The 19,259-nt window shown below is 44.3% G+C and overlaps 1 protein-coding gene across 2 annotated transcripts in view; it reads right to left on the reverse strand.

Annotated features, from left to right (window-relative positions):
- Positions 1–19,259, reverse strand: part of GRID1 (glutamate ionotropic receptor delta type subunit 1) — a 682,834-nt gene that overhangs the window by 193,041 nt on the left and 470,534 nt on the right. For both annotated transcript variants that reach the window (XM_032312358.1, XM_032312359.1), the window contains exons 7-8: positions 15,721–15,882; positions 14,121–14,240 (exon numbers count right to left, since the gene is read on the reverse strand). In XM_032312358.1, the coding sequence (XP_032168249.1) occupies positions 14,121–14,240; positions 15,721–15,882 (282 nt within the window). The remainder of the gene's footprint in view (positions 1–14,120; positions 14,241–15,720; positions 15,883–19,259) is intronic.

A 19,259-nucleotide genomic window follows, 5' to 3' on the forward strand; every position in this document is an offset into this window, starting at 1 on the left:
GCATCTCAGGCCTGGAATTGGGAACTCCTAATCTAGCAATTGGAGGTAGCCCAAGGAGGTTCATGCTTCCCCAGCCAGTCCAACCCAGAAGCACTGGCCAGGGAAACCCCCATGAGCCCCTCGGCAGCAAACGGCAGAGCCTAGACAATCCTTCTCTTCCACGTTAGCATGAGCCTCCCCTGAAGCATCGTGAGACATTTCATTTGGGCAGTTGGGCAAAAGTAATAGGGGTGATTCCACCAGTGCCTGATCTATGCGGCATTTTTGTCCCCATAGGCCTGAGAATGCCCTCCCCCACTGACAGCCACCAGGTGGTATCAAAAGGGTGAATCCTGCCACAGTCAGGGCTCAACCAGGGAGGTGCCCTCCATTCCCCAGAGGCAGGGCAATCTGACCACAAATGCCCAGCCTGAGAAGTGGTCCTCAGCTTCATAGGCCAGAGACTCCCTTCCTTCAACAAGAGGTACCAGGTGACTCATCCAGAGAAACCCACTCACTTTCCCCCAAAAGCACCAGATAAACTAAGTAGACCAAATACTATCAGCTCTTAATAAGTAGTCATTGGAAGCATAGCAGAGAAAAGTAGGACAGACTTTTGTGCCAAAACTGAAGAGGGGAACTCCCTAGTAAAAAAAAAAAAAAAGATTTAAATGGAACATGGCCTTGTAAGATAATTACCACAATGTTCAGAATATAATAAAAAAACTATCCATCATACCAAGAACCATGAAAATCACAAACTGGATGAGAAAAAAACAACTAATGCTAAGACCAAGATGATGAGATGTTAGAATTATTTGATAAGGATTTTAAATGTCATCATAAAAATGTTGTAACAAGCAATTACAAATTCTCTTGAAACAAATTTAAAAAAAGTAGAAAAGCTCAGCAAAGAGAATACAAAATAGAATGAAAAAGAAATCATGGAACTGAAACAAATATAATAAAAATTTAAAAACCCATTGGATGGAATCAATCATTGAATTTAAATGACAGGAAATAAATCAGCAACTGGAGAACAGATCAGTGAAATTTCCTTAACATGAGTGGCAGAGAGAAAACAGACTGCAAAAGAGATGAATAGGACCTCTGCTGGGGACCTGAGGGACAAAAGACCTCAGCTTCATTCCACTGGAATCCTGGAAGGAGAAAAGAAAGAATGGAGGCTGAAGAGTATTGTTAGTAATTTCTTGAATTTCATGAAAGACATAAACCTATAAATTCAAGAACACAGAAACTGCCAACAGAATGAATTCAAAGAAATCTACATCAAGAGGCTTCATAATAAAACTTCTGAAAACTAAAGATGAAAAAAAAATTTTTTTTTTTTCATCTTTAAGCCACCAGAAGAAAAACAATTTACATGACATTGACTTTCTCATCTGAAACCACGGAGGCCAATAGAGAATGGCACAACACTTCTCTACTTCCCAATTCTTGGGAGGGAAAAAAAGAATTCTCATCCACAAATTATGTTTCTGGCAAAACTATCCTTTGAGGACGAAGAGGGAAATAAAGACATGATCCAATGAAGGGAAACTAAAAGATGTGTGGTTAGCAGATCCTTAAAGATTGCCAAAGGAAGTTTATTTTAGAATTACAGAATATTTAGAATTACAGAATTTAGAATTCAGAATATTTAGAATTACAGAATAATTCTTGGAGCATTGGAAATATGAAAGAAGAGAAAAAAAATAGCAGTCATAGGAATATATACAATAGACTGTCTTCCCCATGAGTTTTATAAATCATATTTGATGATTAAAAGATAAATTACAACACCAGCTAAGAAGCAAGACAATGATATTTATAAGTGAAGAAGGAGCCTACTTGTGATCTGTTTGTCAAATAAATAAATAAAATCTTTAAAAAAAGAAAAAAAAGTGAAAAGGGAAAAGCCATTTAAATGAAAGTCAGATTTCATTTTGTCACTTGATGTGACAAAATGTTGACATGAGTAGACTCTGTTAAGTCATGTATGTATATCATAACGCCAGAGCAAACACACACAGACATAAGTACAAAAGAAATTGAGAAAATCTAAAACTGAATCAGATTCATGAACTCTATCAGTATCAATATCCTCATTGTGTTACTGTACACAAGTATTACAAGGTGCCGCCACTGGGAGAAACTTAATAAAGGCTCTCCTGGATCTCTGGATTTTTCTCTATTATTTCTTACAAATGATGGTGAATTATTGCTAATCTCAGAACAAAATTTAATATAAAGAATATTCTGAACAGAAAGAGAAATCAGAAGGTATCAACCTTTATGAATACTGGAACATATTGTAAAATAGTAAGAATCAAAACAGCAAGGTGTAGAACTGATCCAGAGAAGAGAAATAAGTGGTCTCAAAAAGTGGAAAAAAAAAAAAAATCAGTCAATGTAACTTACCACATTTATCGGAGAAAGTTAAACTAGAAATTATACAATTATCTTGATGGTTGCAAAAGAACCTTTGACTGAATTAATACTCTTTTTTTTTTAAGATTTTATTTATTTATTCGACAGAGATCACAAACAGGCAGAGAAGCAGGCAGAGAGAGAGGGGGAAGCAGGCTCCCCGCTGAGCAGAGAGCCTGACTCTGGGCTCAATCCCAGGACCCTGGGATCACAACCTGAGCTGAAGGCAGAGGCTTAACCCACTGAGCTACCCAGGTGCCCCTTAATACTCCTTTTTGACAAAACTGCTAGCAAAGCACAAACTCAGGAATTTTCTCAATCTTAAAACAAGCGCATACCAAAAATATGTAGCAAATATAATGCAACATTGTGCATTATAAAAAGGCTGTCCTCTGAGATCAGGAAAAGGATAAGAATGCCCACTATCACTACATTTATTCAACTTGAACTAAAGACCCTAAGTAGTGCAATAAGGAAAGAGAAAGGAATAAAAGGCATAAAAATGGGAAAGAAAAAAATCAAACTCCCATTTTTCATATGATGTGACTATATATGTAAAAATCTTAAGAATCTACAGGTGAACTATTAGAATAAATCAGCAAATAGTTCACTAAAAGCAAGTTTAATATGCAAAACCAATAATAGTTCTATATACATCCAACAAACAAGTAAAAAATATTTTGAATATATACTATCTATAATATAATCACAAATATTAACATATGGAGGAAAAAATCAAACAAAAGTTACTCAAGATCTCTAAGTAAAAACCACAAAATTTCCTGTGAGCAACTGAAGAAGATCTAAATAAATTGAGGGGCAGAGTAGGTTCACACACTCAATGTTGGTAAGATGTTAATTCTCCCTAAATTGATCTGAAGTACATGCAATCTCAATCAAAATTTCAGGGTTTCTTTGCAGAAAATAAAAATCGAATTTTAGAATGTATGGGGAAATGCAAAGGGCCAAGAATAGTCAAGTCTATCTTGAAAAAAAGGAGAAAGCTAGAGGACTTCCACTATCAGCACTCAAGAGCTATTATAAAACTATGATTGTTGGGGCACTTGGATTGCTTGGCCGGTTCCATGTCCAATTCTTGATTTCAGCTCAGCTCATGATCTCAGGATCATGGGATTGAGCCCCACATTGGGCTCAGTGCTGGGCATGGAGTCATGCTTAAGACTCTCTCCCTCTGCCCCCTCTACCCCTTCCCGCCCTTGCTTGCATGCTATCTCTCTCTCAAAAGCAAAAAAGAAAAAGAAAAAGAAAAAACATTGATTGTTAGAATGGTATGATACTGGTACACATACAAACGGCCAAATGAAATGGAAGAGGATGTCCAAAACCAGACCCACAATATACAGTTACCTGACCTCTGAGAAAGGGAGTATGATAAAGCAGTAGGGAAAAAAGTTTATTCTTTCAATAAATAGTATTGGGTCAATCAAATACCTGTATTTTTTTAATGCATCTTGCCTCCGAACACACATTACATAGAGATCACTTCCAGATGTAATGCAGACACAAATGAGGAGTGTAAAACAAGAAAACATTTAGAAGAAAACATAGGATGACAGCTTCGCATTCTTAAATAGGTACACACTTTTTTTAAACAGCACACCAAATGTAGTAAACAAATAGATTTTTTAAAAAGTGGTAAATTGGATAAATTGAACTACATTAAAATTCAGCATTTCTGTTCATTAAAAGATGTCATTAAGAGCAGGAAAGATATAAGGCACAGCGTGTGAGAACAATGCCTATATATATATATTTGTGGAGAACATGTATCTGTTTCACCTACAAATTACTAAAAAAAGGCCAAAAGCCAATTTTTTTTTTTTTTTAGGCATGAAGACTTGGACGGGCACCTCACAAAGATCTCCAAATGACCAAGAAACACACGAAAAGGAGCTCCACATCATTAATCATCATGGAAATGAAACCACCACAGTGAGAAACCATTACCCACCCACCAGAACGGCCAGCGTGTAAAAGACTAACAACCGGTGTTAGTTCGTGGAGGGTCAGTGAAGCACAACCACAGCTTTTAGGAACCACCCCCAGGAATAAAACTGCTAACGAGCTCTTTAGATAAGTGTTTGCAGGATCTGTTAATCGTACGCATGCCTTCTGACCTAGTAATTCCACTCTCAGGGATAGACCCAACAGAAAGACATATATATGTTCCCCTGAAAGATGTATCTAAGAATGTTTATAGCCATATTATTGGTGAGAGACAAAATCTGCAAACAGCTCCAGTGCCCTCAACAGCAGCATACCTAAACCAAGCATGAAATAGTCGTAGGAGGCATATTATACATCAACATATATTAATCATGTCTTTTTAGTTTCTGTATTTCTGAAGCTTTGCCACCTAGGGTCTTGCTAATCCTTTAAGAGAGACTGTTCCTCCCAGGGCTGGCCAATTCCCAGGGACAGTAAATGACTCTCCGCAGGCGTGCTTTTCATATGCAAACTAACCAATCCAGAGCCTGCCACCCCATCCCCAACCACCTGCTTTACAGAGCTCTTCCACTCTGAGCTACTATTCCTCTGCCTGCATCTTTGGGGGAGATAGCAGACAGCCAGGAGCAGCCCCTACACCCTAGAGCCCACTGACATTGTGTCAGTTCAAACTACCCAATCCTGAGCCTGCTTCCTCTGCCTCACCTATTTGTTCCTGCAAGAACCACAATAAAAGTTCTTTCTCCTGCCTGCTCTGGGACCTGACTTACCCTGGTGCTTCTCTTTGCAGCCCCGTGTGGTGTGTGGGACATGTGCCCAACTCTTGGGAACTATAAGAAACTGTCTTTTCAGTGGTAGGCATCTCTCTGGATCTGTTGTCCTCACCATCCGGAATAATAAAACCTACATTTTAAAACACAGTAGGAATGAATGAACTAAACATACAACAGTAATCATGAATCTCACAAACATGATGTTGAGCAAAAGAAAGCAGATACAACAGTGTATGTAGTGCATGCATTAGAAGTCCACAGTGTTTCTGCTGGTGGGTGTTGTGAACAGAAGAGGACACACGGTGACCCCTGGAGTCACTGATGATGTCTTATTTCTGGATGTGGGTGTAGATTTGCATGGGTGGGTTCACTTTTTGAAAAAATACACTGTGATGGGCGCCTGGGTGGCTCAGTGGGTTAAAGCCTCTGCCTTTGGCTCAGGTCATGATCCAGGCGTCCAGGGATGTAGCCCTGCATTGGGCTCTCTGCTCAGCAGGAAGTATGCTTCCTCCTCTCTCTCTTCCTGCCTTTCTGCCTGCTTGTGATCCCTGTCTGTCAAGTAAATAAATAAAATCTTAAAAAAAAAAAAAAAAGAAATAAAATACACTGGGATTTACTGATGGTTTAGGCACTTTTCTATACGAGTGTTACATGTCAGTTTACATTAGAAAAACCACGAAGATTCAGCAGCAACTATATTCAGAATAAAATAGAGAGCATTCCAAAATGGGAAAGAATAAATTATCTGATGCCTCCTATAAAAGTTTAAAAATTAACAATAAAACAAACACTAGGCAGCAGGGAGATAGGAAGAAAAACAAATCAATTAATTAGAGAAACATAAAATACAACAAAATTGATTAAGCAAATTAGACCTAGTTCTTTGAAAAAGATCAATAAAAAAAAAACTTCTGTCTAGTCTAATCAAGCAATAAAGGGAGAGAACACAAATACACAAGAGTAGCAATGAAAAGAGAAATATTTCAACGGACAGATACTTTGAAAATCTGCAAAAACGAGACAGAGCTTTAGTCATGAATTTGAAAATGCCAGGGTTATACGAGATTTTCTATAAAGTAGATTACGAAAAATTACTCAAGGAAATGTAGAAACCAGGAAAGAGAATTTCCAAGATATCAAAGTAATAGCTCCAAGACCGACAACCAGCCCAGGTAATTTTACAAGTTAAATTATTTCCAACTTTCAAGAGCTCTGTCCCTACAAGTACAAAAGAATGAGGGATTCTCTATCCATGTTAAGCAGGGAGTACAAGCCTCATACAAGTTGAACACAAGCATCTGAGAGGGAAACTATAGGTCAATGTCACATGCATGTAGGTGGAAAACCTCAACTGTCAAAACAAAAAAGCAAAAGCATCTCTCCTTAAAAAGGAGCAGCCAGGCTCAACTCCCGGGAAAGTTCTCCTCATTTATAAAAAGGAAGCAACACACAGAAAGAGATGACCTTCTTCTCCCACTTGCACTGTCTTTCTGGGTATGATGGCTAGAACCACCACAGCCATCCTGAAATTAGAAGAGAGCTCGGACTACGCCCTGAGGATAGCCAAGTAGGAAGATGAAAAACACCCAAGCCTTTGATCTGGGCACAGAATTCTGCCTTGGCCAACTCTGGAGCCACCCTAGCTCCAGGGTTCTTTTTATGTGAGATAATAAGACTTCTTTATTGTTTAATCCACTCAAGATGAACATTCTGTTACTTGCAGATGAGTACCTTTTAAAAGTGTACAAAGACTGATTAAATTTCAGCTGAGAGGGGAAAAAAGGGGAGAAAAGAGTCTAAGAATGTTTTAAAAATCAATGGCAGATATGGAAAATTTAGCAGGGCATAGGGTAGAAGTGATGTTCAAGCCAACAGCAAAAGGGAAGTTTCCTGGATAGTAGAAACTAATACTGAAAAATGTAAAAGCTAGGTCATCACGTCACAGTTCATCCCAGAACAATCCCAAGGAGATAGCAGATTATAGTGAAATAAAATCAAACCATAAAAACTAGCAGAAAGTATGGATGAATAGTATCTACTTTGTGAACTGGGTATGACTTTCTTAAAAAAAAATACAAATACTAAATTGTTAAACGTCTCTGTGTGAAATTAGGTTCTTCAAAGGCAAACAATTTATGGGAACAAAATATCTGACACAAATAACTATCAATTACCTTCTGAAAGACAGGTTATAGGAGGTGACAAGAAAAACTTCATCCCCGATATAAAAGAGCAAAGGACCTGAGATGTAATTTACAAAATGTGAAATATAACTGATCAATGACTACATTTTTAAATGCACAATCCCATAAGAAATGCAAATTTTTCAACATTATGTTTCCATACTGCTACCAAAGTAGCAAAAATGTTTAATATATCACTCAATGTTTTGAGCACAGGATGTAACAGAGACTTCCATATACTACTGGTGGATATGCAAATTATTTTATCTTTCTATAATCAATTTGAAAAACGGGTATCAACAATATAAAGAACTGTAAAAAATTATTATCCTCAGTTTGGTAATTCACTTCTTAAAAAAAATAGAAGGAAATAAATATAGATGTAATAAAATTGCATATATTTTGGATGTTCATTACTACATTATTCCATCATAATATGGTATAAATGCCGAAACATTCATCATATAGGAAGATAAACTAAGTGATGGCTTCCTGTAAACTAAGTAATGTATTTCCATTAAAAATAAGAGTAAAGAATAAAAGAAGGAAAAATGCTCCCAGTACAGCATTAAGTGGAAAGTCAGGATATAAAAATATATGCACAATAAGTAGCAATTTGATAAATAAACATATCACTTTCTCTACCCTCATGTACAGGGCAAGGGAAAAAAAGAAAGAAAAATAAAGAAAGAAGGTAAATGCACCAGAAATGCGAAGAGTATTTATTCCTTGGTTCAGAGATTATGGCTGACTTTTATATTCTTCTTTTCATTTATCTATATTTTCTAATGTTTCTATTCTAAATGAGCATGTATTGATGCTATCTTCAAAATGAAGTGATAAACGTACTTAAAATGAAACACTTAATTGTATCTTTTCCTTATCCCTTTACTCAGAGGAAGCAGCAGGGTTTGTTTTGGTTCTCGGCTCTATCAAACGCGGTTCTGCACAAGGGTTCGGAACGGTTGACATTTTACTTGGGAAATATGCTGCAAGAATGCTAATCCACGAAGAGACTGAAGTTTATTTCTCTTCCGTGACTCACTGTGCACAGCTGGGAGCCTCTATCAGAGCTGCTTAATAGAGACACTGCACAATACTTGCACTGGATTCTCCCAGCCCCACCACTGCCCACCTCCCCTTCTTCAATGCAAAATCTACCGTGCAGCTCCAGGCACCAGCTGCTGGAGACCCCAGGTAAAGGATTCCTCCTGTGCTCTAAGTGGCAGCCCCTACTTCATCACCAGGGCTATCTTGTCTTGCGGGCTGGTGCCTTTTCCACCTGGCCTCACAGCTTAGAACTTCTGAACCCTGAGAATGCGTGAAGATTTGTAACACAGTGTAGCAGACCTGGGCCAGAATGTTAATGATGTACTCTCAAGCCCCGGGAGGGCCGGGGTCCTATGGCATGGCAATCACTACATGATGAGCAATTATTACTCTATGAATTATCAGCAACCACAAGCCCTTCCCAGGGACATGACATCAAGGAGGGCATTTGATTCCTGTCCAAAGCCAGCTTTCATGAAGAATGGAAATTGACAGAGAAGACAAAAGAAGCATCTTAAACTGGCTAAAGGAGAATGAAGCCCTCCCATTCTTGGGTCGTGGCTGGAATGGGGAGGCCGAGCCAAGGGCCATGGTGGGACTTCAGCAGGCTCCAACGAGAATGGACTCTGAGGTCCTACTGCTGGCTCTGTGGGGGCAGACAGAGTGGGGTGACAGGAGGATGGGGTGGAAAGGGGGCTTCCTGGAGTTAGGCGTCCTGGAACTGCATGGTCCTGAGCTCAGAAAGAAGGCTCCAGGCTCCACACATCACCCTCAGGAAATCTGCCTTCCAGCCCAGGCACAGATACATGCTTGTTGGTGCTGCATAACTGAGTCAATCCAATCTCTGAGCCTCAGTTTCCCATGTGGAGCTCTCAGAAGACCACAGAGATACTGGGATGGGGGAGATGGTGCAGGGAAACTCGGGACCCTAGACCCCAATTTCCCATCTATCGTAACCACTGCATGTCAACTTCTACAACTGTTTAATGGTGTCTGGGTTCCAATAAGATTCCACTGGAACAGATTTTTTAGGACTAAAGAAAAGCCTGAAGACCCCAGACTAAATTCTTCCTCAGTCTCTTGGTTCGAACTGGATTCTACTCTATCACAAGGAGCAGAAACAGTCCTGTTCTCTCACCACACCAAAGTGTTCTTTGCCCTAGAATGCCAACACATAGAGCACATTCATGGGCTTTCCCGATGCTTCCCACCACTCCCCACCCCCCAATCCTGACCAAGGAGACAGGTCACCCTCCACTAAGCCAGTAAATCAGGTGGATGGCGCCCGTGGGAAATGAGGTTCAAAGGGCCTGCGGGCAGCTGGCTGTCTCCCCAGGGTGTCAGTGTAACAGGCACTCTTCATTGGTAGAAGAGAAAGAGTCTCCCACATCAGTATCACTAGGGTGGAAAAGGGCAGATATCCTCAGTAATCATGTCATGGAAAAATGTTTCTGCAGGGCTGTAGCAGGTGTTATACTCCAGGCAACTCATGCTTGTGGGAAAGGAAAAAAAAAAAAAGAAAGAAAGAAAGAAAACAAAACGACAACCACGTTTTCCTTCTTCCTTGAATCAAACCAAAACAGTTCTAAAAACAAAATTTCATCAGAGGCCGTGTTCCCAGCACACTCTCCCACTGGGTCTTTATAAAGAGTGGCTACCTGCTCCCACGCATGAAGGGGAGAGGGCACTGCATGGGCACACAGAGCCTCCTCCCTCCTGTCTCTGGCCTCAGGCTTCGGCAGTGGGGTCCAGGACACTTCAAGGTGGAAGGCCTCATTCTAAGCCTGTGTGCACGTCTCTGCTTTTACACAGTCCGGAGTAGACAGCTTGGAGAAGGGGTACAGCTCTGCCTGGCAGAAGCTGATGGCGCACCACCCAGGACAGCACTCACTGCCAAGAGTGGCATCGGGGTCATCATACCGACGGAGCCCTTGATTCAACCAGGAGGCTCGCGGTATCTGCACCTCCCATCTGAGAAGATGAAGGTTCGGGGAAGGGAAGTGGCTGCAAAATCTCAGGAGAGGCAGGAGTGACACAAAATCCCCCAGTCCGTGAGGCAACAGACTTGGAAGGCACCATTGTTCACAAGTAGCAGCTCCACAGCTCCTGCTCGGCTCCCTTCTGTCCACCGCGAAACAGCTTTCCATGCCCCCATCTTTGGAAACCCCCATCCAGGGGGCTTCCAACCATGCCACCCCAGCTCATGTTATCCGCTAAGGACATTTGCCTGGGTAAGGCCATGCGACTCCCCTTCACAGATTTCTGTCTGAGTGCAGAGAAAACCGAGAAGGAATTGGTGGAGCTCTGACGGTAACAAGCACACACCTCCGGGACAAATGGCAGGCCAAGTCCTGTGGGAGCTGGACGTGACTATGCAGCAAAGCCTGCTCCCCCGTGAGGCTGCTTGGTGACCACCCGTGCCAGGCAGCTCCAAGCAGAACACAGAGATGATTGATATTTTGCCTGGAGTTACACAGCCGGCTGGTGACATTTGATCTTGCCATCCAGCACTCCCTCAACAAGAACGCACTTCCTGGATGAGATAATTGAATTAGCATTTGTCCCGCACCCTGCAGGGCAAGGCAATCACCTATTCCTTCCACCCTCTGAAGGGGCTGAGTAATCCACTGTCTCTTGATGCCACTTCATCTAAAGCGTCTGGGTGACTCACCCTCCCTGCGATTCCCCCCAGAGTATTTACTTTAAGAAAACATCCATTTGCTCCCTAATTGAAACAATTCCTCTTGGTTTAAATCTTAAAGAAGCCACTTGCTTTTTGTTTTTTTGTGCCTGTGTTTGTTTGCTGTACTTGGTTTTAATCTTATATATACATATGTAAACTTATATCTACATAGACATATATATATATACATACATCTACATATAGAATAGATAAGAGGCCACATACTATATAATATACAGAAGTTATACTATATATATATATACCTATTATATATATATATGCCTATATATATATATACCTATATATGTGTATATATATATATATATATATAAAATAGAGATTAGGATACGCACATATATCAAGACCTAGATCATCTCTGCAGAGCACTCCTGACCCTTCTCCAGCATAACAGCATCTAGCAACCTGCCCAGTCAGCTCCTTTCACCATTCGGAACTGGGTGTGGCCAGAGAGATCCGATGGGGGAACAGTCATCACAGGTGCCCCTGCCTCCTTAGCATGAATGATCTTTGCACTGCCCTGGTGTGCTTCAGCACCCTAACCCTGCCTTCAAGTCAGGTGCCCACCCTAAACTTTACTTTTAGGTCACCCCAATTTCCCAGCCCTATCCTTCCCAGCCCCATCTTCCACCGGGAACGCATAGCTCAGCCCTGCTTTCAAAGGTCGCCCTAGACCTGTGACATTGCGTCCCAATTCCCTCACCTGGCTTTATCCCGAAGCCTCCCAGACCTTGCTCGAATGCACCATGGGCCTGAATAACAAACATTTGCTATGGTAAATCCCATTCCCTGCTTTCCAGATAACTTCTCCTTAACAGAGATAAGCTGCCAGGCAGACAGATAACAACTGGGATATGCAGTTATTAAGGTCAGATTTTAAAATGACAAAAGGATACGCTTTAAAATAAAGCCCACTTGAAAATCAGCTTCCCTTCCAACTCAATTACATTCAGGCCTCCTGCTCTCCGAAGCTCCTTACACTGAGAGATTCCAGCTCCCATTGGAGTCGGGGTATTGGAAGAGTGTTGCCATGGCAACAGGGAAGGCCCAGACACCTGAAACAGGAAGTGGAGGACACAGTGCCTCTTGCCCTCTCAGGCACCTGGAGTGGTCAGCAGGGCCCCCTAGCAGGGGGGGACCCACACCGACAACATTCTCACCTACTGTGGGACATTGTTGTTGGAGCTGAGCTGAAAGAAGGGGGTTGGGGGCAGCAAGGGAGCCAGCAGGCAGGCCTGAGTGTCTCTAGCCTCTGAGGATCACTGGGGGATGAAAGCAAGCACGGTGGCAAATGTGACTAGTCGCCTCGGCAGGTAGCTACACTCTGCAAGCCCCTTTGGTATCAGGGTGACTAAAGTGGTTTCCTGATTCTCATTGCTCCTTACCAGGTGGGAGTCCCAACAGGAGCTGATTTCTGTTGTGGTCCTGAATAACAAAGACCAATGCTGACCACCCATTCCTGGTCCCCCATCAAACCTCCCAGCTTTGGGCATCCCTAAGAGACATCATGAGGGCTCCCTGATGCCCTTGACATTGCACATCCCACCCTGGCCCTCCGGGGTATTACACCATAGTAGCCAACACCCTTTACGATGCCACAAACAAACCTCCAAAACATCACCCAACCTGGTGTGGCATCACAACCAATTATTCAACCTCCCATTATTTATAGGACCAACCAGTGACTCCACCTTCTGTCCTAAAATGAGCTGAAGCTCCCCAACTCCCACATCCCACATGGACCCCCAGCCATCCCATTCCCTCTGTGGGAAACTGGTCCTCTTCCCATGTGATAACCAATGACTACCCCCAGCACATTCTCCAGCCCTCATACCCTCGGCCACTCCACACATGCTTCCTTCTACCTGCTCCTCAAAGAGTACAGCCAAAGAAGGCCGTCACCTAGATTCGCAATCTCTCAAGAGCGTGTTAGCATTTCCTGCCTCTCCACTGCCCAACCAATGCCCAAAGCCAGGTTAGAGGCCTCTTTGTTAAAGGTTTATCCTGCCCCAGTAAGAGTTCACTATGTCCTTCTTCTTTCGGGCACTGATTAGTAGAGATGCCCTCCTTTAAATTGTATAGAAATGTATGTGTGCGAGTGTGTCTGTGTGTGATAATATGATCCCATGCCTGAGTATATGGCAATCAGTTAATGGCCCAACAAACACATGCGCCTTCTGCGTGGGCCATTCCTAGGAATACATCTAAGCCAGCTGCGTGGCCGAGCCTTGCAACCCCATCATCCATTCCACACAGGCTCTAAGTGACCACATCTGGGGTTCTTGGATAACTGTTCCAATACCTTGCTTGCTACATTGACCTCCCGGTCCCAATACCTACTAGTCTTGACTTCACAAGCCTCCCTTTAACTCTGAGGGTTCCAACTCTGGGCAAAGGCTGCCTCCTCCACCCCCAAGTCTTTAGTCCTGAAAATCCTTCATGAGAAGAGAGAGGAAGAGGCAAAGTATTACTGGAAAGAGACCCCAGGTCTGCCACTCTCATGAGCACCAAATAAAACAGCCAAAACCCACCCTGAGCTATGCAGTTTGTCTACCTACCTCTCCCTTCGCCCCCGAACTGGGCTCCACCCTTCCCTGCTTCTCACCCTCCTTGTGGTTCATTTTTCTGCTCATGGCTTTGTCTCGCTCTTAGATCTAGGGGACACTGGCTGTAACCTCAGACTCCTGCCTCAGCCACAGTTACACCTGTCCCACAGCTGGGCTGATCTCAGCCACTCTGGAAAAACACTACACCCCTTCCAGCCTCAGCCTAGGCCTGCTTGGTTGGCTGCCCAGGGCCATGCAGCAGGACCAGGTGGTGCCAGGGACCCTGCTGTACTCAGAAACTGAATCAGTAGAACTTCCTGATTGAAATACTCTCTGAGCCTTCTCCACACTGTGCCCCATAAACATAAAGGGCAGCATTGTCAGAGAGAGACAGGAAGAGGGGACATTGGTGGTGGTTAACACCTGCTCATAACACAGAGCCAGGGGCACCACTGCAGGAAAAGAGGCAGGTGGGGGCCCTAAGACTTACCTTACGCATGTCTTTGCCAAAGGTCTCACTGTAGGTTGTGCCGAGGATTTCAAACTGGACGTAGGGATTCGAACTGTCCTCCCGAAACTCCATCACCCCTGTGAGACCAGTGATGTGGCCCTGCAGAAGAGAAGGAAAGCTCATTGAGGAAAATATAGGATGGAATCCCAATGACAAAGAAGGAGAAAAAGGTAGTCCCTACGAATGGGATGATCAAGGTCTTGAGGAAGCACTGGACGGCTGTAATGAGGACAAGGCTGCTAGCAGTCCTACAGCCCCAGAGTAAGATCAACGCTTCCCAGACCTCTGCTCATGGGAAATTTTGAAGGCTCGCATTTGATATTCATCTTGGCAATATGATAAAAGCACTTGCTCCTTCCTATGTATCATGCTAGCCATGAGATCAAAGAATGACAGCTTTGTTTCCACCCTCCTAGAGCTTAGTCTTCCCTTGAAATCTGCACCAGGAGTCACCTTAGCCTGAGCCAAAGGAGGGGGCCAAAGGTCAACGGAGCCATATCAGACACATGGTCGTAAGTTACAGGGCAGCATGCCTGTGCCCTGCCAGCCAGTAATAGCTCAAGTCCTGGCTTTGCTGCCTGTGCCACCTTGGGCAAGCCATCTCCCATCATCTCCAGCCTGGAGTTAATAAGTTCTGCATCACAGAGCCTGCAAGGTTTGAAGGCTGCAATGTGTATGAATCACGGTGTCCAGCACAGATGGGACATGGTGGGTGTGGAAGTCCTGTCCTTCTCTCTGGCCATGCACTGGGCTCTGTAGGAGCAGGTGGCAGAGGCTGAGGGAGGCTGTGGCGAGTTCCCTCTCTCTTCAAGCCTAGGGTGGGGGTGTCATCCAGCCTTGATCTCTCATACACTGTGAGCCAGGGGAGTCCCAGAGCCTGAGCTGGCCAGAGAGGCACCCTAGCTCTGGCTCAGGCTGCAGTAAATTCAACCAACACAGAATACGCTCAGTGCTAATGCCACCAAGCATCATTTACTGTGCCTACAACTCCTAGCACAGTAGATTTCCCTAAATGCTCTTCTGAAGCCTCAGGAAGCCAACTCACTGTAACAAGTCTGTGATTATCCAATTCACTCCTAATCCAGCCCTCCAACTCGGTGTCATGCCTCAGTGTGTACAATACATCATCAACACAGAACACATGTGCACACACACAGATGTGTATGTGCACACACACACACACACACATACAAGCTAAGGTCTTGGTGATCAGCATACACACTGTTGACTGAGACAGCCTCTCTTAGGAACAGTGGCCATCTGGCACACATAAGCTGGGCAGTTGCCTCCGTTGTTTGCTTACTTGTAACCTCAGGCAAGTTACTTAACCTCTCTAAGTCCAATCTCCTTGTAGAAAAACACAAATAATAATAATAATATATCCATGAAGCCCAGTTCACCAGCATTTAATGCTGGGAAAGGAAGAGGTGGCACGGAGAGAGGCCTGGGAGGGGCCCACAGGAGCAACTACGCAGAAAGCTAAGCTTCAGAGCACTTGCTCAAGGGGGTAGGGGAGTGTCTATGCACAAGGAAGGGTCTGTCTTCAACCTTCGTCCAGTGGGTGTCCCCTTACACACACCTTTTTTATTGTGTCCAGCATGGACCTCCCTCCATTCCATGGCTTAGTGGACTTGCGTATACAATTCAGGCTTGCCATGCTGTGCCACTTCCGGTCCTCCAGCTTCCGGTGGAAGGCATTGGCCAACATCAGGACACTATCATACAGGTAGAGGTTGGAGATCTGCAAACACAAAGGCAGTGAAACCCTTTCCACTGATGCATTTTCAGAAATGGGAGAAACCAGCAGAGGGTCTGGGTAATCCAGGGGGCCAACACTAATAAGCAGTGCCCAGTATGTAGACCACAGTCTTCTAGCTTCATTCAAAAACCAGGCCAGGCAATGGAGTCCTAAGTAGAATAAGAGCTAGCACTGCTTCAGGAACTAGAATGGATCTGTACTAGTGGATCTGTACAAAACTAGGAGAACCAGCACGATCAGCACCATGGTTGAGACTTATACACGGGCTTTGTGCAAGAATGCAAGGGGACGTCCTGATCGGATAACACAGGATAGAGGAAGGATGGGCAGAAAGCTTGGTCTCAAAGGATTCATAGGCTAAAGGATGGGGGAGCACTACAGAGAGGCAGCATTAGGCCAAGGCATGAAGGTACAAAGGAGCGGGGTCAGATAGGGCAGGATCTAGCAGCACTATCTATGAAATATTTTAGACTTTGAAATTTTAGGCTATGAAAAATGTATCTATGAAAAATTTTAGGCTTTATGGACCTTCTAGTCTCTTACACGGGGCTCAATTTTGCTGTTATAGCAGGAAAGCAGCCACAGACAACACAGAAACAAGGGATGTGCCAATAAATCTTTATTAAAAAATAAAGACTTAGATAAAATTAGATTTTAAAAAATTGGCAATGAACTAGATCCAGCCCAGGGACCACAAGTGGCCAAGCCCCGGGTTAAAGGGACTGAATCCAATACCAAATGTCTGCATCCATGTGTAGCGCAGAGAGGAAGTGGGATCAAGAGGGAGGCAGGGACCCTTGTGGGTCATGCTATAGAGTAACAATACAGGTGACTTTGGGAGAAGGACGCCATTGGTGAATCTGGGCCCAGAAGTCAGATCTTTGTCTTGGAAAGATAGCTCTGGTCCCCAGACGGGTAAAGAGTAGCCTGAATGACACTGGCAGCTTATGGTAATGGAGATTCTGAGCCCACAGAGCCTGCCCTGCAGGGACATCACCGCCAGCCGGGAACACACTTGGGGATCGCAACTGTGCACATATGAAAATACCCCCTGCTGAGCCATCCGCTACAGAGAGGTGGCCCACAGAAGACACCTCAGAACTTCCAAGAGCACGAGTGTTGGGGAGACACTGGGACAACAGTGAGGAGAACATCAGCATCATGCTGGTATCCAAGGATGGGACAGATCTGGCTCACCGTCCTAATAACAACTCAACACCCTGATGTGCCTGAGCCTGAACACCAGCACCCACCCTCTCAGGGGCCCCTCCAGAGCCCTCTGCAGGAAGGAAGGCAGCCTGGTACTTCTCGTCAGCCCACTCCTCCAGGGGGAGGTCATGGAGCACAAAGGGAGGAGAGTGTAAGGGGCGGGGCTAGGGAGGAGGGGATATCTGCCCCTGTTCAGGTGTGTGGTCCCTCCTGGTTGCACAAACAACCAATAGCCGAAGTGGGTCAATGGGATGAGTCTCTGCACACCTAAGCAGCAAGATTTCTGCTAAAAATATTTCAGGAAAACAAAAATCACTGGATATAAATAGGAGAATGTGTCAACCTCACAGGACTCCCAGGAGAATCAAATAAGATCCTTGGTCTGCAGGAAGAACCCCTACTGTCACCCAGCCTTACCTCTCACCACTCCCCAGGCTGGCCCTCACACTCCCAGTACCTACATACCTTGTTCTCCACCTGCAATTTCTTGCCTCACGTGTCTTGGGGTGGGTGCCCCCAAAGCAGAGCCCCAGACAAGAGCTGGGGTAGCAAAGACCGCCCCCTGCAACTGACATAGTGCAGGACTTCAAACCATCTGCTCCATCGTGACTGTCTAGCAACTCACGCTAACTGCCTGAAGCATTCCCACCACCGCACGTCAAGCAGAGCTGACCACTTCTGCAGGTGTTCATGTGTCCTGGCCTTGCCTGCAGATCCCTGTCTTAAGCACATGCAACCTGCATCCTTACAGCGGTCACAGGGATGTGGGCCACAAAGGCCTGTGGAAGAAGAGGGTAGGGAATGGACAGGCGATGTTTCAAATGTGGCGGGAGTGTGCCTAGATGACGTGGACACTGCCGACTTAGCTGAGGCCTCAGGCCTAGGGGAAGCAGGCATGTCAGTGGCCAGTGTCCTGTTCCAGAGCCCTGTGGTATACAGGGGCTTGCCTGACAGCAGAAAGCGGTCATTCCCATCACCAAGAACCCACCTCCTGTCCTACAGGGAATCCCTGAACTGGGTCTCCTAGCCCTCGAGCCCTGGGGGCACATTTGCTCTATGAGAAAGACTAACCCACTCTCTGTGCTTGTCAGATCCCGCCTCTCAGGAGCTCCTACCACTGCAGAATAATTGCTGACAAGTCCACCTCCCTTCTGGAATACAAACTCATAATGAGACGTTGTTATAGGACAATGTCAGCCACTTAGAGTTAGCTTGGTTTATTTTATTTTTTTCCAAAAGAATAATTCAAAGTGGAGAGTCCTTCATAATGTGAAGATTTCTCTTCTCAAGACATTCATGGGATTCCCAGCCACCCACTCCTAGCTGACGGCATTCAAGCAGCTGACACTCTTTGACCCACATTCCGTCTCATGCACATGCACACACCACTTGGGACAGCACCGCCCCAGCCGTGGCCCACACCAGCACCCAATGGAATATCCCTTTTTACCTCCAGCACTTCTGTTCACAATGAATTAAGGTACTTAACGAGAGTATGAATGCAGAGAGGCTGGCAATGAAGAGGAAAAACAGGATGTGACTCAGAAAGGCCAGAGGAAGCCCTCGGTCCTCCCACAAGTATGTCTTCTGGGAAGGGTGACCGCATTTCAGGTCAAAAGAACAAGCTTTCAGTTTAAAGGCTTCAGCAATGCTCTTTCCACATAGATATATCTGGAAATATATACATGTATGTGATAGATATAACTTATACATATATACATATATGCATGTATACATATATCTACACATAAACATATGTATATGCATATATCGATAAATGTGTACATATTCATATATAACTTGTAAATAACTCTTGTATATGAAACTTTTATATGTGTGTGTGTGAGTGTGTGTGTGTGTGTGTATAAAACTTTTCTTACCATCTCTAACCACAGCATCCAGCACCAACCATATGGTTGGAATATGGTTGGTGCTTAATGCATACTTGATGGGTGGATGGATGCAGGGATAAATGGATAGATGGATTGGGGGATGGGTAGGTGGGAGTGAGGAGGGACAGGTGGATGGAAGGATGGAGGGGGAGACGGATGGAGGGACAGATAGATGGGCGAATGGAGGATATATGTCTTGCTAAGAGGATATACACTGATCTTGGTCCCCAAAAAGAGAGAACAAGAGGAAGAAGAGAC

The sequence above is a fragment of the Mustela erminea genome, chromosome 14 (assembly GCF_009829155.1).
Source record: "Mustela erminea isolate mMusErm1 chromosome 14, mMusErm1.Pri, whole genome shotgun sequence".
Classification (NCBI taxonomy): domain Eukaryota; kingdom Metazoa; phylum Chordata; class Mammalia; order Carnivora; family Mustelidae; genus Mustela; species Mustela erminea.